Consider the following 27,968-nt stretch of genomic DNA (forward strand, 5'->3'; position numbering starts at 1 on the left):
CCTGCCCTGCCGACCCACATGCACCTTACCTTCGCTGACGTCTATTGCCGCGTCTTCCTGTATCAACCAAGGTAGGCCGAGTATCAGGTCCTCTCTCAGTCCCGGAATCACCAAGGCTGTTGTCTGACTCGATTTATCACGAACACCGATGATTACCTTAGCGCACCCAGACGTGGGTGCTCAAATTCCCTGTGTTGCCAGCTGGACGCTCCCCTCGTACGGCTCTACGTCCCCTTCAGGCACCAGGTGAGCGGCAACAAAGGTCTGGCTGGCCGCTGTGTCCACCAGGGCTCGAACAGGGCGCCCGTTCAGGTGGACTGGCACCCGGAGGAGCTCGGCTGCGTCGTCCCCCAGCTGCCCGAGACGAGGAGACGTGGCCCCGCGTCTGCCAGGAACAGCCGAGACGTCCGGTTGACCAGGCCGCTCGTCGGCAACATCAGCTGGTCCGGCGTTGACAGCTGGTGCCCTCGGTGTGCTGGTAGCTCTGGGTGTGATGATCGGCATCGTCTCCTCGGAGACTCTCGTGGTGGTATCCAGGTCCTCCCTTGGCGATTCCTCATGCTGATTGGTCTGTGTCAGCGTAGTCCTGTCCTGCTGCTTCCGCCCGTCTGGTTGTGCTGAGTTGTCCGGGCACTCTGGTGTCGACGTGACAGTTGTCCGGGGCCTAACTGTCCGCCCGCCTCTTCCCCGCACTTCTGTACTGCCCTCCCGCTGTTCGCATTCCCCGCGCCGCCGTGCTGGTGTTCCCTGTGGTGACTCACGTGACTCAGTCAAGCTGAAACTCCGGGAACAGTGGTTGACTGTATCACTGTTCCCTACTGGAAGTTTCCCGGCTGGCGTCCCTCGTCTGCCATTTTCTTCCACACACGGTTTCTGGTCGGGCATTCTACGTGCCAATGATACTCTTCCGCGGCACAGTACAGGCACCTAGGTGGTCGGCCGTCAGTCGTGCGTCTGTTGACGCGGCGCTCCTCCTGATGTGTCGCCGGGTCGTGTCTAGCCACCGATCTTGCCTGTGATTGACACGGAGGGAGTGGGGCCACATAAGGGACAACTGCCCAGGTCTCTTCCCGATTTTCCTGTTCCTCGACATCAGATCACTGCGCAATGTCTTTCGCAGCATTCCCGCACCTAATTGCCTGTAAGTCCCCTTCTAAACTGTGCGCGAGCTCCACAAACTCCCACAAATCTAGTCCGATAGCACTGCGCAAAAATGGCCTGAAAGTTGGATGCAACTGTTCGCAGATCATTGGCAACACTGCGCTCAATGGTCCATTTGTGCCTGAACGTCGGTACAGGCACACTTTTCTATGAATAAATGCCTCCGCGCTTTCCCCTTCCGCCTGCGGCATTCAGTAAAGCTGTCGTTCACAACTGGAGCGCGCCATTGGTCCGTCGTAACGTCTCAACAATGTACGTTCGAACTCCTCCTACTCCGCGAGAAAATGTCCGACCTCCGCCCACCATGCCTGCTCGTTTCCTCTTAACTGTTCACTCACTCTCGACACCCATCTGTCCCGCGATAAATCCTTCAATCTGTCCTTGCATGTTTGAAGAAAAATCCGCGGATACTCATATGCCTCCCCTGAAAAACTCGGTAACAGTTCCGGCACCTCCACTACACGCATGACTACCGGTAATTGTCCGTGCCCGCATTGCCCGCACTCAGTCACTTGTCCGCCTGCTTCGCGCCGCACTTCCCCCTGGCTAGCTGCGTCTGACTCTGCCGGTTGCTGTCCGCGACTGTTTTCCGCACTGTCTGTGTCCGTGTTTCCGTGTTGTACTGTCATTTTTTCCGACTTCATCATGCTACCCAAAGGGCACGAGCAAGTTACCGCGCCGATAAGTCCTGTTCGCGGTAATCCGCACCACTCGCATTGCTCGTAGTTATCTGCCATTATCCGTTACTCGTCTTCCCGGCGTATTCAATCTCCGCCTTATCTCGTATCTTCCCGCGACTTTATCTCCCCCAGGTCGGCGATCTCTTCCCGTCGCGAGATACCTGATCAGCGCGGCCAGCGATAAGCCGCGCTGCTCCGCCGCACGAAATACGATGCCGGCGTGAGACGCCCCGCGTTATCTAGCTCCCGCGCCGCTGTGTCGCGCCCGTTTCCTGTGCAGCTGCTCCCACGTCTCACGACTGTCTCCGCGTCTCGTCCCGCCCCTCACACAAAGTCCGAAAATAAAAAAAAACTATGTCCGATGTCCCGCGCACTATGACTTTCCCCACTATTCACTGTTCCGCATGCGTAGTCTTTTAACACAGGCAAAGTTCGAAAACGTATCTTGGCTAGGCCACACTAGTTAGGGCACCACATGTCGTAGGCCGGTCGACTAGTTCCTGACAATGCTGCTGTACTGCCGGCTACTCAGGGTTCGGTAGAGGGGGGTTCATACCGCGTGGCCGAAGAACTTAGTCTCCAGAGATTAAATGAGAACAACTCTAATAAAGTTTGATGGTCCTTTATGCTCAAGACTCCGAACACTTTACATGGAGCTGCCACGTTTCCGCCTGTGACTATTTCTAGGTGGGTCGAAACCCTGTTCCGCGCACTGTTCTGGTTAAGAAAATTAAGGGACGTCCCGCCCATGATGACTATCACTCCCACGGTAAGGAATATAATTCTTATGACCCGCGCGTGATAGGATGTCTGTCTGACTGTACTCCGCACTGGCCAGAAATAATTGAAAAAACACAGAACCTATGACTGCGAATGACCAGTTTGAAAAAATGAATCGCGACTCACCCGAATTGAAAGCAGAACACACGTGTGCGAATAATAAAATGAAAACTCGCGACTGTAACTGCAAATCAACAAGCTCGACTGCAAAGTTGAGAATAACGTCTCAGCACTGCAAAAGTCTAGAACCTGTGCTAATACTGCGCACGCTTGTGTCACCGTCCCGGAGCGGTGTCACCAACACGCCCGTCGCCTCTCGTGCCGGGTCCACGACTGCCCTCCCACTCCTCTGCCACGCCAGAGCGCCCGCATCTCCCCTCTCCTACGCGAGCCCGCGGAACACGCTGATTGGTCACAGGCGGAAGCCGTGGCCTTGGCGCCCGGTGAATAATTAAAACTTACAAAAATACATAACCCTTCAATATAAAATTAATTATAATAAAATATAAGTAAAAAATATATACAAAACATAAAACAAAAATATATTTACAATAAATAATATGTCAAATCCTGTATGGAAACAAAAACGTCGCACGTCACTCTCACTTGCGCCGCACAACACATGCAAGAGATGGCGCTGATGAGGCATAACGGCCTGAAGGAGCCGGGGGGACAATTGGGTGGACGTCTATATATATATATATATATATATATATATATATATATATATATATATATATATATAGTGTGTTTCAAACTGTAAGTTTATAATACATATATGCTAACATATATTAACATATAACATATGTTATATACATATGTTATATATATAACATATAACATTTTCCAAAAATGAATTTGAATACACCTGTTTGATTCGTGGTTTTATTTTTCATTAAAGTAGAGAGTCTTAGGATTTGTTTTAAATAAATCCTTTGCTTTTTTATAATTATTGTTAATAATTGTTATATGTGGTTCAATTTTTGCGTTAACAATATTATTTTCATGGTTTGATTTTGTATCTATGGAAAGAGTCTTTTCTCAAGTGCAGTGTAGGTCAATGTAGTATTTTCAGGTAAACAATAACTTTATATCGGCTTATAAAATTGTAATCAATTTATGTTATTGAAGGCTGATTATTGTATTTATTTTAAAATAAGGTGTTTTATTTTTGTGTGTAGTTCTCAGAGGTAGCAGTTTCAGCAAGATGTCTGATGTCGAAACGTAAGTAAATCCTAACCAATTTGTTTAACACGTTTCCTTTTTTCTACAGCTTTTTGAAGTATCAGCTGTTGCAATATGCTGTGTGTGTGTTTATTGATAGAGATGAAGTTGCTCCGCCGCCGTCGGGGTCCATGGATATAAACAATGCACTCCAAGAAGTATTGAAAATGGCACTTACTCACGGCAGTCTAGCGCATGGTCTACACGAGTCTTCGAAGGCTTTAGATAAGTAAGTAATGCATTTTGCTTGTACTGCAGTTTTGAAAATGGCACTAACTCAATGCAATCTAGCGCATAGTCTTCGAAGGCTGTTAAATTACATCAGAGCGGCTAGGTGGGTGATGGGAATGTGGAGAAGGAGGGAGGGGCAGGATGGGAAACTGCATAGCCCAACGGAAATGATTAAGGAGTTGGGGTGGGAAACGTTACAGAGGAGAAGAAGAGTGGAAAGGTTGGTCAGGATGTTCAAGGTGCTGAAGGGGGAAGGGGGATGGGGGCAATTGGGAAGCAAAGTACATAGAGGGGAGTACAGAGGACGAAGAGACCACAGATGTAAGCTCCAGAGGGTGTGGAGGCGGACAGAGAGAGGGCGGAACACCTTCCTGGTGAGGACGGGGAGGGAGTGGAATGGGCTGGGGGAGGAAATGGTGGAGGTCAGGGATGGGAGGGAGCTGAGGAGAAAGCTGATGGAGGGGGGGGGGGAGAGGGGAGTGAGTGGGAGTTCTTGCCACCGGGTGAAAGCCCAATTGCAGGTTAAGTAATAATAATAATAATAATCCCGGCTAGCCTCTTAAAAATTCGATATCTCCTAAAGTATTTGGAATTTCTTATCTCCGCTGCTTTTAATGAAAAGAGGAAGTTGAAGAGCATCTAATAAAGGTATTTTCGGATTTTAAAAATTTTTTTTCGCAAATACCGCTCAACTACATATGATGAAATTTAAAAATTCGATATCTCCTAAAGTATTTGGAATTTATTACCTCCGCCGCTTTTATTGAAAAGAGGAAGTTAAAGAGCATAGAATAAAAGTATTTTAAGATTTTTAACATTTTTTTTCCGCAAATACCGCCCAACTACATATTTACCACAAAGTCGCTTCCCGCTGTCTGTCTGTCCCTATGTATGCTTAGATCTTTAAAACTACGCAACTGATTTTGATGCGGTTTGTTTTAATAAAGTGATTCAAGAGGAAGGTTTATATGTATAATACATGCATAATATAGTAGAGAAACACTGATAATGTTAGAGGTTTCTAATGTGATGTAAATAAACACATTTTTTTTGCGCTTACATTGCAAACGCTGGCTGAACCCTACGAGATAGATCAAAATAATGTACTACAATATTGAACGCCTTATAATGATTTACAAAAAAAGTCCACAATGGTATATGTCTTATCTCTTAGGGATAACCCACAATAACCATTTTTTATCCGTTACTTTTTACTGGGAATAATAGCTTATTTACGAAGCAATTTTAAGCAATACAGCATTAATCCTTATCCAATTAAGTACCTTAAATACATTGTGCATTTAATATAGCGGCTCTATAATGTATATAATAGTTAATAGAGTGCACAATACTCACCGGATGTGGTACCGGAGAAGATTTATTCTGAATTCCTCTAATACCATTCAGGGTGGCCACTCACCGGGAAAACCGGGATTTATCAGGGAAATTACGTTGATCGGGAATTGTCAGGGAATTTTTTGTGTCATGTATATTTCCGCAGAGCTGCCAACCATTACGGATTTTCGGTAATTATTACGGATTTAACACAATATTACGGAATTGTGGAACATCGCTGGTTTATTGCGGAAACGAGGCTTTGTGCTGCTGGGTAACCGAAAAAATTCTGTTTCTGGTGTGCGTGTTTCGTGAACGCAGTTCGAATAGATCACGTGGTTGCGCAGATAACGGAACTGATAAATGTGTGCATGTACTGTCGAAATAAGTAGATTAATTGTTGTGTTTTGTAATAGAAATGGTACGGTATTACGTCCGTTGTACGATACAACTAGTACATATTCTCGGTCTTTTCGTTTGTTAGCTACTTACATCACGATAATTTTTGTACGGTACTTTGGCTAACCTGTCTTGTGTTATTTACTTTCTTGAAGGCTATTTTTTTCATCAAAGTGTTTCTGTCGTGTTTACAGACGTGAAACCTGTTTATGTTGTTCGATAGTGTTGTGTTCTTCAGTGCCGGTTGTAGAAATGAAGCGTGTGACAGAACAATGTGTATCTGGGGCAAAAAAAAAAAAAAAGAACGTTATTCTTCAGAACTTTCGACCAAACTATATAAAAGAATGGCCATGCTTGTCATCTTCAAATGTTTTGGAACGCCACGCTTTTTGTAATGTATGCACGTGTGACTTTTCGATTGCGCATGGTGGAAGGGGTGACTGAGGACGGCATATTGAATCAAAGAAACATGCAGAACATTTTAAAGCCGTGACGAGCAATAAATCTATATCGTCGTTTTTCGCTACATCTGAAGAAACGAAAGTAACAAACACAGAGTTATTGTTTACAAGTTTTTTGGTAGAACACATTTTACCGATAGCAGTAGCCGATCATTCGGGTAATTTGTATAGAGCTATGTTTCCAGACTCAAAAATTGCACAGAAATACAGCTGTGCGAGAGCAAAAACATCTGCCTTAGTGGAGTATATGGCTGGTGAAACTAAATTGAAACTGTTGAATCTTTAGTAAGTGGACCATTTGCTTTAGCTACAGATAGTAGTACTGATTGTAATGCAGTGAAGATTTATCCATTAGTTGTTTCATTTTTAAATCAAACACAAGGTAAAATTTGCACTGTACTGTTATCCCTTGTTGAGAGTACTAAGACTAAGAATATTTCAGAACTAGAAATGTTACACTTCAAAAATGAATTAAAGAACAGTTATCAAAAGTTGCGTGAAAAAATGTTTGAGCGCTCGCCACTGAAATACCCCATTACATAAAACAAAACACAGACTGCAGGTCATTGAACGGGACGCTATAATGTAAAGTGACATATTTAAAATGTATTTGTTATTTAACGAAGTTCCGTATTTAAATAATGAAGAAAATACAGCAGGGTGCTAAAATATGAGTAATCTCTTTCTATAATATTATATTTTTTCATCAAAAGTATGTTCTTTTGTAATTGTAAATATCAGGGAAATTTTGAACTTTAATCAGAGAAATCAGGGGAAAATCAGGGAATATTTTTGGTGACTGTGAGTGGCCACCATGCCATTGGATTTACCGTTCTTATTTAAATGCTTACAATTTCCGGTAAAGATATCTTTTGCAATGACCATTAATAAATCACAGGGTCAAACTTTCAACGTTGCAGGCTTAGATTTGAGCGTTGAGTTCTTATTCACTGGCCATTTATGTGTCGCTCTTTCAAGAGTAACCTCTAAAGAAAACATGTTTGTATTGTCTAATGACAAAAAAGCTGTGAATGTTGTAAATAAAGACATTCTGTAGTATAGTTAGTATCAGCATTGCACTCGTGCGAAGCTGGGGCGGGTCGCTAGTATAACATAAGTGAAACTGAATATACTGATTTCGTCGACAACTAAGCATCTCAAAAATTTCCTAACACAAAGTATCACTAAATTAGATTGATTTTATCATGTTTTCTCATAATTGCTATTGTGAACACAGTTTGACAATAAACATTTTTACATTATTATATACATGATCAATGGCCTACATTCAATATTTTGAAGCTTATCAATAGCAATCATTAACAAACACATGTATTTATTTTAAACAGAATTAAATTTGCTGCCCTGCTGTTTATCTGCAGCACCGTTGTTATGTTTGTGTCAATGTGTTTGAAACCCAGTCGAATAATTATACCATTTGTATTTAATTTTAATAATTGCCTATATAATTAGAATATCAAAATGTATTTTTTCAAGAAGATGCCAGTGCAAATATTGTGTATCAGGAATTCTTACAAAAATAAAAATGAATAATTTGAGATGAAACAACATGAAGTTTGGCATGACAATTATCAGCAAATCTATGAGTACATTCGGATAATGTCAGTGACTTGTAATATTAAATAACTTAATTTGTGAACCTCGGTTTGGAAAATATTAAGTCTAGGCGGAACTTCAGCTAACCATTCCTGAGATATAATTTTTTCTTACAGCATTCTTATTAATTTTTTCTCTAGAAATGTTAGAGAAATGTGGAAACATTTGAGGGGAAATGTAACATTGGTGGCAAAGTTTATTTATTACAAAACATATGCCAAATTAATTCTAATAGGGTACATCTTTTGAGCAATATCATACTACTGTATCATGACATAATATCTGTAATTTTCACTAAACACAATTGAAATATTCAAGGGTAATAATGTCAATTTCAATGTATATTCCTCTTAAAAAAGTCATTTGGCAATGTGTGACAGTTATTGATTCTGTATATATTTATTATTATATTTTGATTGTGTGGTACATGTTTTCTGTTTTAATTTAGTATGTCAAAAGATTCTGGATGTAATAAAAACCTTTGATTGAACACTGAATTATAACTGTTAGTTGAATACAAAAGAAAAAATTTCCACGAGACCTTGCGTAATTTGTTTTGTGATATTCAAGTTTTTGTTTGGCAAGGATCTTTTGACGTACAAAATTAAAATAGAACGCATTGTGTGCCACAGGGTCTAGGCAATTACTTGGATGCGTGATACGGAACAGTTAGCATGTTTTGTTTAGAAAACGCACAAAACTGTTTTGTGAGTAAGTGTGACTGCAGTTGTTAGTATTGTAACGGCAGGCGGCAGGCGCTGCTCTGCATCTTGGCGGACAACTGCAACGAGCCGTCCTACAAGAAGCTGGTGGAGGCGCTGTGCAACGAGCACCAGATCCCTCTCATCAAGGTGGACAACAACAAGAAGCTGGGCGAGTGGGCCGGCCTCTGCAAGATCGACAACACCGGCAAGGCACGCAAGGTGGTGGGCTGCTCCTGCGTCGTCATCAAGGTAAAAGTACCAGTTCTTGCTCCCCTTTTTTCAGTTGCAGACACTGTCCATTGTGATGATCCCACTGCAGGCTCCCTCTTCTGAGTCGTTACCCAAAATTAACTTGCTGAGTTCCTGCATTCTGAGTAATGGACAGTGTGAAGATTTCATTGTCAGAGTGTCTACATTATGATTGTTCAGGGAAAATCAGGGAAGCTGGAATGGGTCAGGGATTTCACTTTGAAATTCTGGAAAGTCGTGGATACTCTCCAGTAACAGAGGGGGAAGTATCATGTTCGTCAGCCATTACCTAGACTGAATGCGTTTTTTTTTTTGTCAGTACATATACATGTACACTATAAAATGGTAAGTGCAAGGTTCTGTTTGAACTAGGCTTGCTTAGGGTATGACAAAGACAAGATTTTGTTTATTTCTTTCAGAAAATAGCAACATAAATTAATTAAGAGTTGCTTGGCTTCTGGGTTGTAGCTCCGTTGAAGGTAAAATTATCGCAGGCATTTCCGTTGACGTTGTAGTGACTGAAATGTCGACTGAATCGTCTGTGATACTTTGCATTCAACACGGCTACAACCCAGAAGCCAAGCAACTCCAGGCAATGGCCGTGAAAACCTGCGATCTTTATTATAAATTATTTATTTTTAGTGAACATTAGTCAAGAAAATAATTATTATGGTCATGGAATGTCAGGAAAATTTCAGGCTATTTTATAAATGGTGTATGTGTATACTCTTACACATTAATTAAACTTGTGTATCCAAAAGAAATTTATGTCTACAGGTTGACACCTGATTGCCACATGGCTCATGAAAAAGATCTTGCAGTGGAAAAAGTGCATAGTGACACATGAATGGGTGTTGAGTGAAATTTTAAAGTTACTGAACTTGTGTAGTAGATGTTGCTCTGTGCATGAACTCATGGTAGGGCAGGAGATGTGTTGGGAGTTGTTACATCACATCATGGTATGTGGTGTTACATTGAGGGACTCCGAACTTTAATTAGTGTTTACCCTTTGGAAGCCACCGGGTTACTATTTTGATAAACTCAAGATGTTGACAATTTGTTTATTTCATTATGTACGTGTCCTTTTACATAACTGCCTTGCACCAATTAGTTCTCTCATTGGATAACAGTTGCCAACTGCGAGTTTATAGGACAATCTCTTGAATTTGCATATGATGTTACAACGCACGCATGCTTGTGCAAGCGGGAAATGTGGGAGATGTTTTGTTGAGCTGAAGAGACTTAAATGTAGACACTGTCCATTGTGATGATCCTACTGCTACTGCTACTGCTACTGCTACTGCTACTGAGTCGTTACCCAAAATTAACTTGCTGAGTTCCTGCATTCTGAGTAATGGACAGTGTAGATTTCTTTGTTAGTGTGACCACATTATGATTGTTCAGGAAAAGTAGGGTGATTGGACTTTGTCAGGGAATTCACTTTGGAATCCTTGAAAAGTCATGGATACTCTCTAGTAACAGAAGGGGAAGTATCGTATTGGTCCGAAGATAGGCCGACCATTTTTCCCAGTTTTGTCAACCTTGAAATCTAGAGTCGGCCTATAATGTGGCACTAGCCAAAATAGTATAATTAAACACATACATTTCAAGGAGAATCACTTATGGCATAAAAATGTTATCAGTTATACAAATCATTGGCGTAAAATTACGCCGTACTTTCGTAAAATTAGTAATTTTTCGAACTTAGAAATTTAGTAAACACACTTAACCCCAATAATGTATCATATTTTAAATTAAGTACACATATGTGGTCACTTGTAGCACATAGCTTTTAAAAGCACGGTCTGGTTATTTTTGAACTGTATTTAAATGGCTGCGGTTTTTTTATTTGCTTGTAAAATGTGGTATTTACAGTAAACAATTAGTAAAAACAGCATTTTGCTGTAAGGTTATTTACCGTAGTATGCTTTATTTACTCTTATACCACAGGAAAAACAAATTGGCACCAGTGTTGGCAACTTGTAGTTGCGACACGAATAAACAAATACCGGTACATACCAACAGTAACAAGAATAATAAAACCTATTTGCAATATTGGCTGTTTTATGGTTGATTCATACACGTTTTACATTAACCATTTTGGGTTTTTTACGTCAAAATTAAACGTACCGGTAAATGTTTTTACGTCACAATTTCTATGAACATAGAAAATGTAGCCATTGCCGTATAAAACGTAGGCACCACTACAAAAGAATGTGAAGATAAACGGAAACACAGCTTATATATGTGTGTGTGTGTGTATTTATATATTTTGGTAAGTAAGAATATCACATTTTGTCAGTTCAATAAATACTAAATTAGTTGAAGTGTTACTGTGGTAATATGCTGCTGATAATCATTTTAGTTAGTTAAAATTTATTTTCCCCTGATTTTGAGTGTGCTGTAGAAGGTGTCGGCCTATTATCGAGGTCGGCCTATTTTAGGACCAATGCTGTATCATGTTCGTCAGCCATTACCTAGACTGAAAGCATTTTTTTTTTGTGAGTACATATATATGTGTGTGTGTGTGTGTGTGTGTGTGTGTATATATATATGTGAACACTATAAAATGGTAAGTGCAAGGTTCTGTTTGAACTAGACTTGCTTTGGGGATGGCAGAGATTGGATTTTGTTTATTTCTTTCAGAAAATAGCAACATAAATTAATTAAGAGTTGCTTGGCTTCTGGGTTGTAGCTGCGTTGAAGGTAAAGATATCACAGACATTTCCGTTGACGTTGTAGTGACTGAAATGTTGACCGAATCGTCTGTGATACTTTGCATTCAACATGGCTACAACCCAGAAGCCAAGCAACTCCAGGCAATGGCCGTGAAAACCTGTGATCTTTATTATAAATTATTTATTTTTATTGAACATTAGTTAAGAAAATTATGATTATGGTCATGGAAAGTCAGGAAAATTTCAGGCTTTTTTATTCATGGTGTTTGTGTATACTCTTACACGTTACTTAAACTTGTGTATCCAAAAGAAATTTTGGTCTACAGGTTGATACCTGATTGTCACAGGGCTCATGGAAAAGATCTTGCAGTGGAAAAAGTGCATAGTGACACATGAATGGGTGTTGAGTGAAATTTTAAAGTTACTGAACTTGTGTAGATGTTGCACTGTGCATGAGCTCATGGTAGGGCAGGAGATGTGTTGGGGGTTGTTACATCGCATCATGGTATGTGGTGTTACATTGAGGGACTCCTAACTTTAATTAGTGTTTATCCTTTGGAAGCCACCGGGTTACTACACCAGAGTCCCGTTATAGCGAGGTGTCACGGTTCCAGACTTGCCAACCTATTACAATTTTTTCGTAAAATGTACGAAAATCACGTCCGTTTTACGATTGTACGAGGATGTCTGCATTTTTTACGAATTTTAAGTACGAGACGTTTATTAAAACATGTATTTTCCGTCTGCCTTAAATGTTTTATTGTGTGGTTTGTGAAAGCTGTTGCTGTGGAAACGAGTGCGGTAATTGAGTCATGTTATTGGTCGAAGGCCAGCGAACCTTGTAATTTGTTGTTCAATTGTATATCTTTCCTTATTGGCCGCCTAAGTTACATTGATGTGCTTACAACCAATCATGAACCAGTTTAAATAGCATTTTTAGTTTGGCAAGATGGTGTCGTGCATTAGCATATGTTGTGATTCTTCAGTTAAAGTTGAGCCAATTTTGATTTTTTTTATTACAGGTTAGGAAACAAATTTATTGCATGTTTTTAATAAAAACGTGTTATGTGCACAATTAACGGAAGTGGAATCAAGTGAAGAAGAATATGCCCCTGAAATGTGATACGTATTATTCTCAGGCATTTCGTGATACATACACGCGGGATTTTCCGTGTATTCTTAAATCAAGCAAGGGAACACGTTTCACATTTTTTTCAGTGTGTAGATGCGACATCCACATTGGGCACGGTGGAAAATATGACATCAATCTCCAAGTGAACTGTTCAAAACATCTCGCAAATGTTAAAAGTGTCGCAGTCAGTTCAAAGGTTAGTGATTAGTTCACTAAAAATAACAGCACAGACAATGCTGTAATACGTACAGAATGTATGTTTACAAACTATGATATTCCTTTAAATGTTTCGGATCACGCCGGTCCGTTATTCAGAAAAATGTTTTCAAATTCTGAAGTAGCAAAAAAATTTGGTTTTGCAAGAACAAAGTCGGTGGCTATCGTGAAAGAAATGGCAACAGATGCAACTATAAAATTGTTTGTAATTTACAAACTGTGGCATTTTCAGTCGCGACTGAGGCAGCAATGACTCTGAATCCAAATTATATCCACTAGTAGTGACATTTTGTGATGCAAGTTTGAAAATGATATTGTCAAGGTTGCTTTCATTACCAATACTCCAGGGAGATTCTACTGGAAGTTAACTGATATCAGTGTATATTGTAACAAAGGTACACTCTGTTGATTTGTAGGGTACCACAAGGAACGAAGTTTTTTCTTTGATGTGATACTAAGCAATAATTTTTCCATAATGGTAAATAATGAGAATGATTGTTGGTCTGCAATGTTAATGTATGTTAAAATGATTACATAATTTTGATTACTAGAAAAAATGTGTTATCATTAAAGTTTATTAATTTTTCAATTGCCGCGAGCAGTTTACAGGTGTTATATTATTTATTATGTATTTTACTAATTGAGGGTTTCAAAAGTTGGCAAGTCTGCGGTTCCGGGTTTGATCCTCGCTATAACCGAATTGGACAGATTTTGGCCCCCAAAAAATAAAAATTAACCGAAAATATCATAAAAATTGTGTTTAAACCTGAATAATTGGAAAATAACAGGTTATATTAACGAAATCTTAATTTCTGTGAGCAGATGTGTGAATTCTCTTAAAAACGATACCCCACAAGTTCAGGATGTGATCACCGATTGCGTCAAAATAACCAGAATACCCTACCACGCCACGTAAGAATAGCATCTCAGCCCGCAATCGATTACTCGACTTGGCCCGCGGCGACGCAGCATTGTCCTGCTATCTATTGTCGACGCAGGATGTCTGCTGGTGGCCATGTTGGTTCGGGATGTTGATAACTGGCGTCGCTAGTGTAGCGCGACAATTTAGTTCCTTACCAAAAAGCAGGAGTGCTGCAACGCACATACGCCTCAAACGAAATAGTCTCTGGAAAACTATACTTTTTTCATTTAAAGAGACCTGTAAACTTTTTTAGAAAATAAATTTGGGATTAAACTCAAACCATTACCACCCCCTTCCCGAACAGATACCCCAACAACTGACCGAAACAAAAGTTCAAGAAAACTGTCCGAGCGATTCGGAATTAAATACTGTAGTGCCTACTATTTGTCAGATAGTAAAATAAATAACGTTACGTGTTTGAAAACGTGTTACGACTGAAATAATTCCAAACAAGTTTATAAATATTTGTGTATTATTAATGCGATCAATTAGCAACAAGTATAAAGATGGCTCTGACATTTTTGGCCTAACATAGTTTTAAACAATGTTATTATTTGTTAATGAAAATGTCCCAACAAATTAATTAAGAGCATTAATATTTTTAAAAAGGTGTACATTGTTATGTTTAAAGGCGAGAAAAAATATATTTTGTCTAAAAAAGTTTAATAATAAGAAATGTGTACAAGTACAGTAAAACCTTTTTGTTGCGACCCCATTTATTGTGACCACCTCTCTATTACAACCCGATTTCAAGGAACCGTGAAAAAATTGCCGAAAATCCAAAGAAAATCGGACAGAAAATAAGTTTCTTGTGGTGAGTAGCGTGTTACTGCGTTTCTCTTGCCGAGTGCTGTACTGCCGTAGGCAGCGCATATCTAAAAATAGATACCACTTCCTGTTGACCGCTGTCAGCGCTTGACAACCCCCATTCCACGTCCCTTTGCCGGCAGGGTGCAGATAAAGGTTTTTGTGGCAACAACGTGTGTACGTTCTGCTTTTTGCGAGTGTCTAGTGTGGTACGCAGTTAAGGCAAAGCTACCTGCTGGATTCTCTTGATTTTGATTACTATCGGTTGACAATGTTTGTTTAGTTTTTGAAGTCCGATTTGGTATATTTTCTGGCTAGAATTTATGAACTATTGTTGATGACTTATGCAGGTTTTTTCTTTTTTTTTTTTCCGATTTTGTGTATTATGACTTAATAAATAAAATACCATTAAATATTAATTACTATTAATACAATGCAGGAAAAACCCTCCGTCCGCAGTGTGTGAACATGGTAGTCGGCTGCTCGCTCGCCCTTGTTCTCCCTCTCCCCGTACCTAGCGCTGCTTGTACTTGTTAACAATCACGTTTTATGCTTCATTTTAACGAGAGTAAAAATATACTAAAACTGTCAGCAAATTGATTAAAGCTTTATGTGTCCACAAAACAGGGCACAACACTGGCCCGCTCGTTGTTTTCATTCAAAATGTGGCTAAAGAACTTGCATGGATCAGGCTGAAAACATCCGGCAATACGTGTAGGTTATAAGGAATCTTGTTATGAATTGAGATGTTATGTTTTTCGAGTAGATATACACAGCGACCGACTGGATGCAACATTCCACGTCTCGCCTCTCACACGAGCAAAAACGAAGCGACCACGCATTGGGCTGTTTTATGCTTTGTTTGGTGACAGCAGCTTGAATCTGAATTGGCTATTACACTCACAATTGAGCTTTCACCCGATGGCAAGGAGTCCTCCCTTTCGCACACTTCCCCCCCCCCCCCCCCCCCCCCCCCCCCCCAATTTAGTATTCTCCTCAGATCCTTTGCATCTTTCACCCATAGCATCTCTTCCTTGATTTTATTCTGTATATTCCTTTTGTAGGACCCTTACTATTAAAATACATTTATATTTAAGTATGAAAGCTTGTAAATTCCTTGCCAGAGATGACTAAACTCGAACTTGGTGTGAAAAGTGACATATTTTGACATACTTTTTTTGGGCTTGTTTGGAGGGGAGGGAGGGGTCAGAAAATATTTACAACGATCTTACCCCTCATTAAGATACAGTCGTATGTTTCTATTCTTCAAAAACAAATTACATGAACCAATGCCCTTCGTTAGGTTTCAAACCATACCTCCCCTTTCAGCAGCAACACATATATTAACATAGATGAGGGGTGGGATTGACCAAGGAGAAGGGATGCACCCTTGCAAAAAAAACATCGGTCTCCATGCCGGAAACATATTTAAAATTAACCTCCTGGCCCCCCAGCTGCCTCACAAACCACATTACACCAAAAAAAAACATCTGCTGCTTATTTAGGACAATACCAAAAATTCACCTAAACTCTGGCCATCATAAACACACACCTGCTTCTGCAGCTTCAAGACTCGACGACTGTTATTCATTAACGTTTAGTATTACATTTCATACCTTTAATATAGGACGTTGTCTCCCAGTCATTCAATCCAAAACAAACATTTATCATTACAAATGTGTGGCACTTTAATTTAAAAACTTTAACCATTTCAAAATTATATCATTTTCCCAAACATAACTCATCATAAATTTCAGTTAACATCTTCCCATGACACAACATTAAACAAACCAAACATTAGCCAAGTGCAATGAAATTCTCACAACGTAAAGCATTTCTTCATATAATATTTATTAACTGTCTACTCAAAAAGAATTTATACCATTATTATTGTTGTTTCAAAACAGAAAAATATTCACAATAACAAATAGCTATTTATCTTCCTTCTCTTTAAGAATCTTGTAAAAAATTGCTGTCATAAATCTTATTTGTGCATTCCTATATTATACTATAACTAATCTTCAAAAAAAAACTCTACAAAATACAAAACACTATCAAAAAGTACACAATTCAAAGGATAAAAAAAAATTCTGAAAAACATAAAAAAAATGGCAAAAATTGCAAAAAAACATCAAACACGACACAACTAGTTTTGACTCCACCCCTCCATCTAGGCAGTGGGCCAAACAAGTCGACACACACAGTTTCCAGAGGTTGCATCACCCCTGTACATTTACCATGCCTTTCTTCGGTCTGTGACCATAACAAACCTTTTACAATTTCGGCGATAGTTCTGTACACATGCTTCCACACCCAAAACCTCTGACCATGTTGCACAGCTTTTCTCAATCCAGGTTCCACATGGATCAGTGCAAAAATTTTAGTTTGTACACTATTCGGCATACACAACTCACATTTTGTCACATTACTGTTATGAAAAAATTTTCCTTTCATCACTTCTCCGCAATTTGCAAAACTCAATTCACTGATCATTTCCTCAGAAAACTCATCTTTAAGTGTATCTGAAAACATTATTTCAATTTCTACTTTTTTCATTTGTTTACACAAAATCCTGATCCCAGGTGCCTTACCTCTACATTTACTAATTTTTTCCTCCACATTGTCCAAACATTCCCTGTTTACCTCATCTAGGAATCTTTCACCTTTATTCCCAATATTTACATGTTCATGTACATCGTGCCCAATACCTTCTACATTTTCTTTTGACACTATTATTTCCCTTTCACATTTTTCTACATTTGCTTTATTTGCACACTCATCTACTTTGTTTGTACACGTGGCTACCTGTTCATTAAATTTAATTTTAAAGTCATCAAGTTTGTTCTCCACCCCACCAAATTCCTGTCGCAACTGTGTACCTATTTCGTTCCTAAACTTCGCAATCTCTTGTGAATTTACCTCAATTTTGTTGATGATTTCTTTTTGTCCCTGAACAAGTTTCCGATATCCCTGTTCAATTTCTTGTTTTAATTCCAGTTTAAATTCCTGTTGTACCTGTCATTTCCTGTCTCATGTCCCGCATCATTTCTCTCATCATATTCAATAACGGATTATTTGAAACTGACCCCCCCCCCCCCCCATAACCTCAACTGTGCTATTAATTGTCATAATGAAATATCCAAAGTACAAAAATTTTAACACAAATATTATTTGAATGCTCAAAACAAAAGAAAAACAATGCACACAATTAATTTAGTTCCATTTTTCGACTTGCTCTTTTCGGCGATTCACCCCGCGATGTCCCGCGAAGTGACGATCTCGATATCTGGCAATGGGGTCCTGAAGTCCCGCGTTGAGACAGGCCTGAAGTCCCATGGTGCCTTGGGTCGCTCTGTCCCTCGATGTATTGCTTTCCGCCGTCTCTGGAACTCTTCACTCGCTGCAGCAGCCAGTCAACTCTCGCCGCATTCGTCGCTCAGCTACGCAGACAGTTCTGGATACACTTCGCCCTTTTCTTCTAAACTGTTCAATATCAGTCGTAGATTTTTTTTATTTCAGGTTATTGTAGTCACGAACTGTTTTAAGAATGTTTATATTTTCTCCTTTGCTGCCGAAATGTTCGTCTTAATTTCAGGGTCGTGTCCAAAAACAAGCCGCGCGGCCGGGCGCCAAACATAACGGTTCGTTATATACAAAAATAAACAGATGTTGCGCCAATTTTTTAGTGTTCGTTTTATTTTTTCAAACTAGAATGCACAGACGAATCCAATCATTTTCACAGTTTTACTCACTCGTTCAACACGTACATCTGCCCGTCAAAAAATGCTCACAGTTTGCGCGATGTTTATTTAACGAAAAATAACGTCCTTCAGTAATCTTTTGCTGCAAGTACACGAAATTAGTGCGGCCTTAAACATGACCGCACCCAGCGAAAACGAATTTCGCCACAAGCCAAAACGCTGACGAAGGTGGTCGCAATTTCTAATTTATATCCGAACGAAATATAAAAAAAATTAGGTTGACTTAATAATCGGCCTGGCTCTGATCACCAACGTTAAATTATCTCTTCAATAACTTCTACATAATTTGCGAGAAGCCACCGAACGCGACCTACTTGTGCAGCGTTCGACGGACGACTGGTGAAGTCTTGCCACCGTCTCCTCCACGCAGGGAGGATAAGTCACATGACCTCACCGACCAATCACACGCACGCTTCATTCACTCTACAAATCACAAGCCAATCACAGAAACAAATTACAATACATGAAAAAACCCCGTACACACATAACTCGGGGCTTCCCTTGATCTGTCTCTTTCAATTTCACATCAAAATTGGGGACTCCCATTCTCGTTCTCTCTCCCACACCGTGAGACAGCAGTTATCACTCAGTTCCCACACAGTGGGGGAATACCCGTCTTTATCTATCTCTGAGGGGAATTACTGTTTCTTTCTCACTCACACTTACATGTCTCTTATGCCTCTCTTTCTACACATCACCCCAGCCCAGACACACTCCCGTGATCTATAATTATATTGCAACACGTTAATTAAAATTAAGAACAGCAATCATAATAATAATTACTTGACAAAATTCAAACTTATTGAGAAAAACCTGAAAAAGTAGGCCTAAACAGGCAAAAATCTAGTACAATGGCTCATTTGTGAATAATTACATAAAAAATAGTAATGATTAAAAATGTCTGTTAGAATACAAGGTACATTCTTAAAGCATACAGCAAGTGACATATCAACCCTTAAATACGTAGAAACGGTAAAATATCATTAGAAAGACTTTTTAAGAAATATTTACATTCATGAAAATAGTTTAAAAGAAAAATATTTAACTAGAAGGGCAGGGTTCTTCCAACGTTACATTAACTGCCTTGCACTAATTAGTTCACTCTGTTACAACGCAGGCATGCTTTTTTTTTTTTTTTTTTTTTTTACTGATTTTATCCGTTATGAAAGATTGGCGGGGAAAACAGCGACGTATGGTGGTCGAGTAGTCAAGTGAATCACCTCCTGCCAAGGTGATGTGGGTCAGTTACTGGCAGGGTCTGAATCAAGTTTTGTGCAAACGGGAAATGTGAGAGATGTTTTGTTGAGCTGAAGAGACTTTTAAATGTAGACACTGTCCATTGTGATGATCCTACTGCAGGCTCCCTCTTCTGAGTCGTTACCCAAAATGAACTTGCTGAGTTTCTGCATTCTGAGTAATGGACAGTGTGAAGATTTCATTGTCAGGGTGTCTACATTATGATTGTTCAAGGAAATTTAGGGAAGTTGGAAAGGGTCAGAGATTTTACTTTGGAATCCTGGAAAAAACATGGATACATTCCAGTAACAGAGGGGGAAGTATCATGTTCATCAGCCATTGCCTAGACTGAAAGCATTTTTACTTTGTCGGTACATATATATGAACACTATAAAATGGTAAGTGCAAGGTTCTGTTTGAACTAGGCTTGCTTTGGGGTTGGCAGAGATTGGATTCAGTTTATTTCTTTCACAGAATAGCAACATAAATTAATTAAGAGTTGCTTAACTCCTGGGTTGTAACTGCGTTGAAGGTAAAGATATCAAAGGATTTCCCATTGACGTTGTAGTGACTGAAATGTCAACCGAATCGTCTGTGATACTTTCCATTCAACACAGCTACAACCCAGAAGCCAAGCAACTCCAGGCAATGGCCGTGAAAACCTGCGATCTTTATTATAAATTATTTATTTTTAGTGAACATTAGTCAAGAAAATTATGATTATGGTCATGGAAAGTCAGGAAAATTTCAGGCTATTTTATTCATGATGTTTCTGTATACTCTATTACTTAAACTTGTGTATCCAAAAGAAATTTTGGTCTACAGGTTGACACCTGATTGCCGCAGGGCTCATGAAAAAGATCTTGCAGTGGAAAAAGTGCATAGACACATGAATGGGTGTTGAGTGAAATTTTAAAGTTACTGATCTTGTGTAGTAGATGTTGCACTGTGCATGAATTCATGGTAGGGTAGGAGATGTGTTGGGGGTTGTGACATCACATCATGGTATGTGGTGTTACATTGAGGGACTCCGAACTTTAATTAGTGTTTACCCTTTGGAAGCCACCGGGTTACTATTTTGATAAACTCAAGATGTTGACAATTTGTTTATTTCATTATGTACGTATCCTTTTTATAACTGCCTTGCACCAATTAGTTCTTTCATAGGATAACAGTTGCCAACTGCGTGTTTATAGGATAATCTTGAATTTGCATATGATGTTACAACGCACGCATGCCTTTTTTTTTTTTTTTTTTTTTTTTACTTATTTTATCTGTTATGATAGATTAAACGGTGACGTATGTTGGTCGAGTAGTCAAGTGAATCATCTCCTGCCAACGTGATGTGGGTCAATTACTGGCAGGGTCTGAACCAAGTTTTGTGCAAGCGGGAAATGTGGGAGATGTTTTGTTGAGCTGAAGAGACTTAAATGTAGACACTGTCCATTGTGATGATCCTACTGCAGGCTCCCTCTTCTGAGTCGTTACCCAAAATTAACTTGCTGAGTTCCTGCATTCTGAGTAATGGACAGTGTGAAGATATGATTGTCAGGGTGTCTACATTATGATTGTTCAGGGACAATTAGGGAATTCACTTTGGAATCCTGGAAAAGTCATGGATACTCTCCAGTAACAGAGGGGGAAGTATCATGTTCGTCAGCCATTACCTAGACTGAAAGCGTTTTTTCTTTTTGTCAGTACATTTACATGAACACAATAAAACGGTAAGTGCAAGGTTCTGTTTGAACTAGGCTTGCTTTGGGGATGGCAGAGACTGGATTTTTTTTTCTTTCAGAAAATAGCAACATAAATTAATTAAGAGTTGCTTGACTCCTGGGTTGTAGCTGCGTTGAAGGTAAAGATATCACAGGCATTTCCGTTGACGTTGTAATGACTGAAATGTTGACCGAATCGTCTGTGATACTTTGTATTCAAACCGGCTACAACCCAGAAGCCAAGCAACTCCAGGCAATGGCCGTGAAAACCTATGATCTTTATTATAAATTAATAATTTTAGTAAAAATTTGCCAAGAAAATTATGATTATGGTCATGGAAAGTCAGGAAAATTTCAGGCTATTTTATTCATGGTGTTTGTGTATACTCTTACACGTTACTTAAACTTGTGTATCCAAAAGAAATTTATGTCTACAGGTTGACACCTGATTGCCACAGGGCTCATGAAAAAGATCATGCAGTGGAAAAAGTGACACATGAATGGGTGTTGAGTAAAATTTATAGTTACTGAACTTGTGTAGTAGATGTTGCACTGTGCATGAGCTCATGGTAGGGCAGGAGATGTGTTGGGGGTTGTTACATCACATCATGGTATGTGGTGTTACATTGAAGGACTCCGTACTTTCATTAGTGTTTACTCTTTGGAAGCCACCGGGTTACTATTTAGATAAACTCTAGATGTTGACAATTTGTTTATTTCATTATGTACGTGTCCTTGTACATACTGTACTGCACCAATAATGCCTTTGATCATGAACCTGTCCTTTTACATAACTGCCTTGCACCAATTAGTTCACTCTCATTGGATAATACCGTATTTACTCGCATATAGGTCGCCATCGCATATAGGTGGCACCCATAATTTGAGGTCTTGAATTTGGTATTTAAGATTCCCCCCATATAGGTCGCACCGATAATTTAATGAAGCGAACGGCCGGCGCGCCGTGCACTAAAGAGTTAACGGGTACTGTAAAACTCTGCTACTATGAGAAGTGATAATGGTGTGATAAATTGTTGTAACAAGTACTCGTAATAACCGAATATAGAAAATTGAAGTCAAGTTGATACCTGACTTCTTAAAATGTCTTAATTGTAGACTATAACTTGAAAACAGTGCTTTGTATTGAAAAAATGCACAGAATAAAAGTTGTAAATTTAATTACGAATAAAAAAGGCCTGTTATAATTTTTTATATCTACACCAGTTTTTGTTTTAAACGTGCGATTGCTATATTTTATACAGTAAAACCTCCATTAACGAATATTCTATTTAACGAAAAAAACCATGCAACAAAATAAAATTTTGGTCCTGCTGAACCTTCATAAGATCAATGCTGTTTTAACCTCTAAATACCAAATTTTATTTGTTCCGAAATAGTGAAATTCCCTTTACAACGAAATGCCGCTTTTGAAAAACACTCAAAAATAAACATCTCCTACAAGACATCCACTAATTTTTTTGCATTCACTGCTTAAAAATACTTGCGTATAACCTTAAAATAATATGCACCATCGCGGAAGACAATAAATAAATCATCATGGATAACACACGTCGTGTAGACATGCCACACTTTCTTCAAAATGGCGGGTACATTTAGCGCTAGTGGCGGAAACCTCTCGCACCATCGCTCTGGCAAGACAAACAACTAGTATATTTTGCGTTTTAATGGTTAAAGATGTGCATACGCAAACATTTTTAATTATGGTGTAGTACAATTTCCGTTTCCCCCCCCCCCCCCCCCAACCCCCCACCCAGTTTTCACTGTTTATTTATTTCCACACGTAGTTACGGAAATAAACACGGTACTACTGTAAAATGAATTCTAATCCTAAAAAGCGGCGACAGATTGACATTAAAATAAAATTAGAAATTTTAAATGGAGTTGATGAAGATGGAAAAAAAAAGTGATATAGCTAAACGTTTCGACATCCCGGCGTCTACTCTTTCGACCATATTATCCAACCGGGAACAGATCGAAAACAACGCTTCTCTGGTAGGAACAAATCGAAAATGTGTGAAAGTACATATGTATGTAAAAATGATGATTTGGACAAGATAGTGATTTATTTCGACCTTATTAAACATGCCATTAAACAAGTGTATTCTATGTACTTTTTCATGTTTAATTCCTCATATCGTATTAAACAGTCAGAAAGACAGTTCTAGCCATTTATGTGAAGCTTTATGATGACTAGAAATATATTGTGTGAAACCTCCATTTAACAAACCCCTTTACAACAGACACAACAAATTTTGGTCCCTTGAGATTTGTTAAATAGAGGTTACACTGTAACATGAAAAGTTGCTTTCATTTCTAAACATGTAATAATTTAAGCCTAGGCGTGTAAAAGTACGAGTAATTATAGCAGGAGACAATCTAAAATGTACTAGCATGGTTGCTACAGGACTAGAAAACCGGGAAATGTCAGGGAAATTAAAATGGTCAGGGAATTCCGGGAAATGTCGGGGAAAATTCTACGAATTCTGGGGATATTAAAGTTGCTTATAATTCAAACAAAGCTTTGTTTTGATGCGCTCGTACTGCTACCGAACGACTACGCTAAAAGGCTGCTGCTTATGGCACACGGCAGCTGCAGCTTTTTTTTTACTTGGTCTACATTTGTCCGTTGCAATAGGCTGTTACAACCACCCACCATAACTTCTGGCCAATCCTGGCACTTGTTTGTTCACTAGCGAACCCGCCCTTCATTTGTTCGTGTTTTGATCCTTTTTAATTTGCCCTTGAGACTTTGTGTTTTGTTCCGTTCCATGCAAGAACTACAGAACGGGCATGGCGTCGTTTATCTTTTAAAGGCTATTTTCACATGGAATAAGGTGAGTACAAAGCTTACTACGTGAATTTAAAGGCGTTGTTTCAGGTGAAGTTAGTTTTTGATGTGATCATAAGAAAATAAAGTGCATTTTGATAAAGAAGCAATACCAATTCTCATTTTGAAAACTACCAAGCTGATAGAAAACACGTGGCTTTTGTGTGCGGTTATGTTTTTGCATTTTTTTCTAACTACAGTATTTTTTTAATTACTTTTTTTTTTCAACCGTTATAATCCGTGATTTCTGTTGCGTGACACTTACATTGTGTATAAAAAATATGCATAACTGAACATATTTTTCCCCAGAATCGTTAGTTAACATTGTAAGAATGTAAGAGTATTGCATGTTGTAATGCTGCTATTGTAATTATCTAAATATGCCCGTTATATTGCTAGGTGTGAATTTGTAATAGTTTTTGTATTTGTGTAGTAATATTTTTTTAAGAATTCATAAACAATAATTTTTTAACCTAACCTGAAAATATTAATATGTACTTTTTTTTTTAGCTTAGAGATGTCGAAGAAAACTACTTTTAAGGAGAATTGGCTCAAAGAGTCACAGTTTCAGCATATCAAACCCTCTGCTAAAAACATAAATTCTGCGTACTGCACTTTGTGCTACAAAAGTAATCAACTCAGCAATATGGGCCGAAGAGCTCTCACCAGCCATGTCGAAGGAAAAAAAACACATTCGCAATTCTGCCGTCAAAATAACACAAAAAAACTTATTTTACCTCATGTTGAAATTTTTATATTACATTTAATCATATGCACGTTAATATTTATGGTATGTACTTCATAAGAAAGTCAGGGAATTATTCTCGATTCTATTTCTGTAGCAACCATGACTAGGGAAAAACGTAAAATCACGAATGTATAAACTTAACGGGATTATCAGGAATATTACGTGGCTGCTGATACTGTATTTATGTCACAACTTAGCTGAAATACTGGTACGAGACATAAACTTTACAAGATAAAATGAGCGGAGTCTTGGTAACTGTTTTATACGTATTTTATAATTTTGGAAGTATTGTACAGTTGACGCATATTTTTTAAACTAACCATTTATATCTGGGGATCGTAAGTAATTAATTATTGGTATCAAGACATCAAGATGAACGTAAACTTGAACACGTCACGGCAGCGAGAAAACTGGTGCGTATTCCAATAAACTGGTATTAGAACTGGACAAAACTGGTACACGGGAGGTGTAGCTTATATGTTTTTCCGCTAAGCTGGCCATTGGCTGGCTGCTGATGAAAGGTCACGAGTCTGGGCGGAGCGTTGGGTATGCGTAACTCAGAGAATAGAGAGAGCCAGCCGGCGACTACGCCACACCGAAACAACAGCTGATTGAGTACAATGACCATTCTCCGCGCACGGCGCGCTATTGACGGTAAACTTCCATCAATCAATTTGCAGCCCTTTTTTTTTTTTTTTAATTTTTTTACTGTGGTGCAATGCGTATGTGTAATGTAGCCTGTGTATTTGTGTGTGTGTATTTGTTCTGAACGCTGCAGGATGCGACTATTTTAATTAACTTTAACGTATTTCTTACTTTTCCCTTTATTTACACATTCCCGCTTTTTACACTTTTTTACTTTGTCCCCATGAAAAGTGCAAATAAGGGGTTTTGCTGTAAAAATCTTTTTCACATTTTAAAGCAAAATATTGCAAAAGAAATTCCTCAAAAAATTTAAAAAAAAATTTCTTCACATATAGGTCGCACTTCATTTTTTCCCCATCAAATCTGGTAAAATGGCCGCGACTATATGCGAGTAAATATGGTAGTTGCCAACTGCGACTTTATAGGACAATCTTGAATTTGCATATGATGTTACAACGCAGGCATGCTATTTTTTTTACTGATTTTATCCGTTATGATAGATTGGCGGAAAAACGGTGACGTATGGTGGTCAAGTAGTCAAATGAATCACCTCCTGCCAAGGTGATGTTGTCAATTACTGGCAGGGTCTGAATCAAGTTTTGTGCAAGAAGGAAATATGGGAGATGTTTTGTTGAGCTGAAGAGACTTTTAAATGTAGACACTGTCCATTGTGATGATCCCACTGCAGGCTCCCTCTTCTGAGTCGTTATCCAAGATTAACTTGCTGAGTTCCTGCATTCTGAGTAATGGACAGTGTGAAGATTTGATTGTCAGGGTGTCTACATTATGATTGTTCAGGGACAATTAGGGAATTCACTTTGGAATCCTGGAAAAGTCATGGATACTCTCCAGTAACAGAGGGGGAAGTATCATGTTCGTCAGCCATTACCTAGACTGAAAACGTTTTTTCTTTTTGTCAGTACATTTACATGAACACAATAAAATGTTAAGTGCAAGGTTCTGTTTGAACTAGGCTTGCTTTGGGGATGGCAGAGACGGGATTTTTTTTTTCTTTCAGAAAATAGCAACATAAATTAAATTAAGAGTTGCTTGACTCCTGGGTTGTAGCTGCGTTGAAGGTAAAGATATCACAGGCATTTCCGTTGACGTTGTAATGACTGAAATGTTGACCGAATCGTCTGTGATACTTTGTATTCAAACCGGCTACAACCCAGAAGCCAAGCAACTCCAGGCAATGGCCGTGAAAACCTACGATCTTTATTATAAATTAATAATTTTAGTAAAAATTTGCCAAGAAAATTATGATTATGGTCATGGAAAGTCAGGAAAATTTCAGGCTTTTTTATTCATGGTGTTTGTGTATACTCTTACACGTTACTTAAACTTGTGTATCCAAAAGAAATTTATGTCTACAGGTTGACACCTGATTGCCACAGGGCTCATGAAAAAGATCATGCAGTGGAAAAAGTGACACATGAATGGGTGTTGAGTAAAATTTATAGTTACTGAACTTGTGTAGTAGATGTTGCACTGTGCATGAGCTCATGGTAGAGCAGGAGATGTGTTGGGGGTTGTTACATCACATCATGGTATGTGGTGTTACATTGAGGGACTCCGTACTTTCATTAGTGTTTACTCTTTGGAAGCCACCGGGTTACTATTTAGATAAACTCTAGATGTTGACAATTTGTTTATTTCATTATGTACGTGTCCTTGTACATACTGTACTGCACCAATAATGCCTTTGATCATGAACCTGTCCTTTTACATAACTGCCTTGCACCAATTAGTTCACTCTCATTGGATAATACCGTATTTACTCGCATATAGGTCGCCATCGCATATAGGTGGCACCCATAATTTGAGGTCTTGAATTTGGTATTTAAGATTCCCCCCATATAGGTCGCACCGATAATTTAATGAAGCGAACGGCCGGCGCGCCGTGCACTAAAGAGTTAACGGGTACTGTAAAACTCTGCTACTATGAGAAGTGATAATGGTGTGATAAATTGTTGTAACAAGTACTCGTAATAACCGAATATAGAAAATTGAAGTCAAGTTAGATACCTGACTTCTTAAAATGTCTTAATTGTAGACTATAACTCGAAAACAGTTCTTTGTATTGAAAAAATGCACAGAATAAAAGTTGTAGTAAATTTAATTACGAATAAAAAAGGCCTGTTATTATTTTTTATATCTACACCAGTTTTTGTTTTAAACGTGCGATTGCTATATTTTATACAGTAAAACCTCCATTAACGAATATTCTATTTAACGAAAAAAACCATGCAACAAAATAAAATTTTGGTCCCGCTGAACCTTCATAAGATCAATGCTGTTTTAACCTCTAAATACCAAATTTTATTTGTTCCGAAATAGTGAAATTCCCTTTACAACGAAATGCCGCTTTTGAAAAACACTCAAAAATAAACATCTACAAGACATCCACTAATTTTTT

General features: G+C 38.8%; 1 protein-coding gene across 3 annotated transcripts in view; it reads left to right on the forward strand.

Moving 5' to 3' along the window:
• The first annotated feature begins 3,620 nt into the window (after positions 1 to 3,620).
• The window catches only part of LOC134528111 (small ribosomal subunit protein eS12), a 61,184-nt gene continuing 36,836 nt past the window's right edge, over positions 3,621 to 27,968 (forward strand). Inside the window, exons 1-4 of one of the 3 annotated variants that reach the window (XM_063361386.1) lie at positions 3,621 to 3,696; positions 3,803 to 3,845; positions 3,946 to 4,074; positions 8,637 to 8,841. In XM_063361386.1, coding sequence (XP_063217456.1) covers positions 3,829 to 3,845; positions 3,946 to 4,074; positions 8,637 to 8,841 — 351 coding nt within the window. In that variant the 5' untranslated portion in view covers positions 3,621 to 3,696; positions 3,803 to 3,828. Of the gene's footprint in view, positions 3,846 to 3,945; positions 4,075 to 8,636; positions 8,842 to 27,968 lie in introns of all 3 variants that reach the window. The other 2 variants (XM_063361388.1, XM_063361387.1) reach the window with 2 other exon arrangements.

The sequence above is a fragment of the Bacillus rossius genome, chromosome 1 (assembly GCF_032445375.1).
Source record: "Bacillus rossius redtenbacheri isolate Brsri chromosome 1, Brsri_v3, whole genome shotgun sequence".
Classification (NCBI taxonomy): Eukaryota; Metazoa; Arthropoda; class Insecta; order Phasmatodea; family Bacillidae; genus Bacillus; species Bacillus rossius.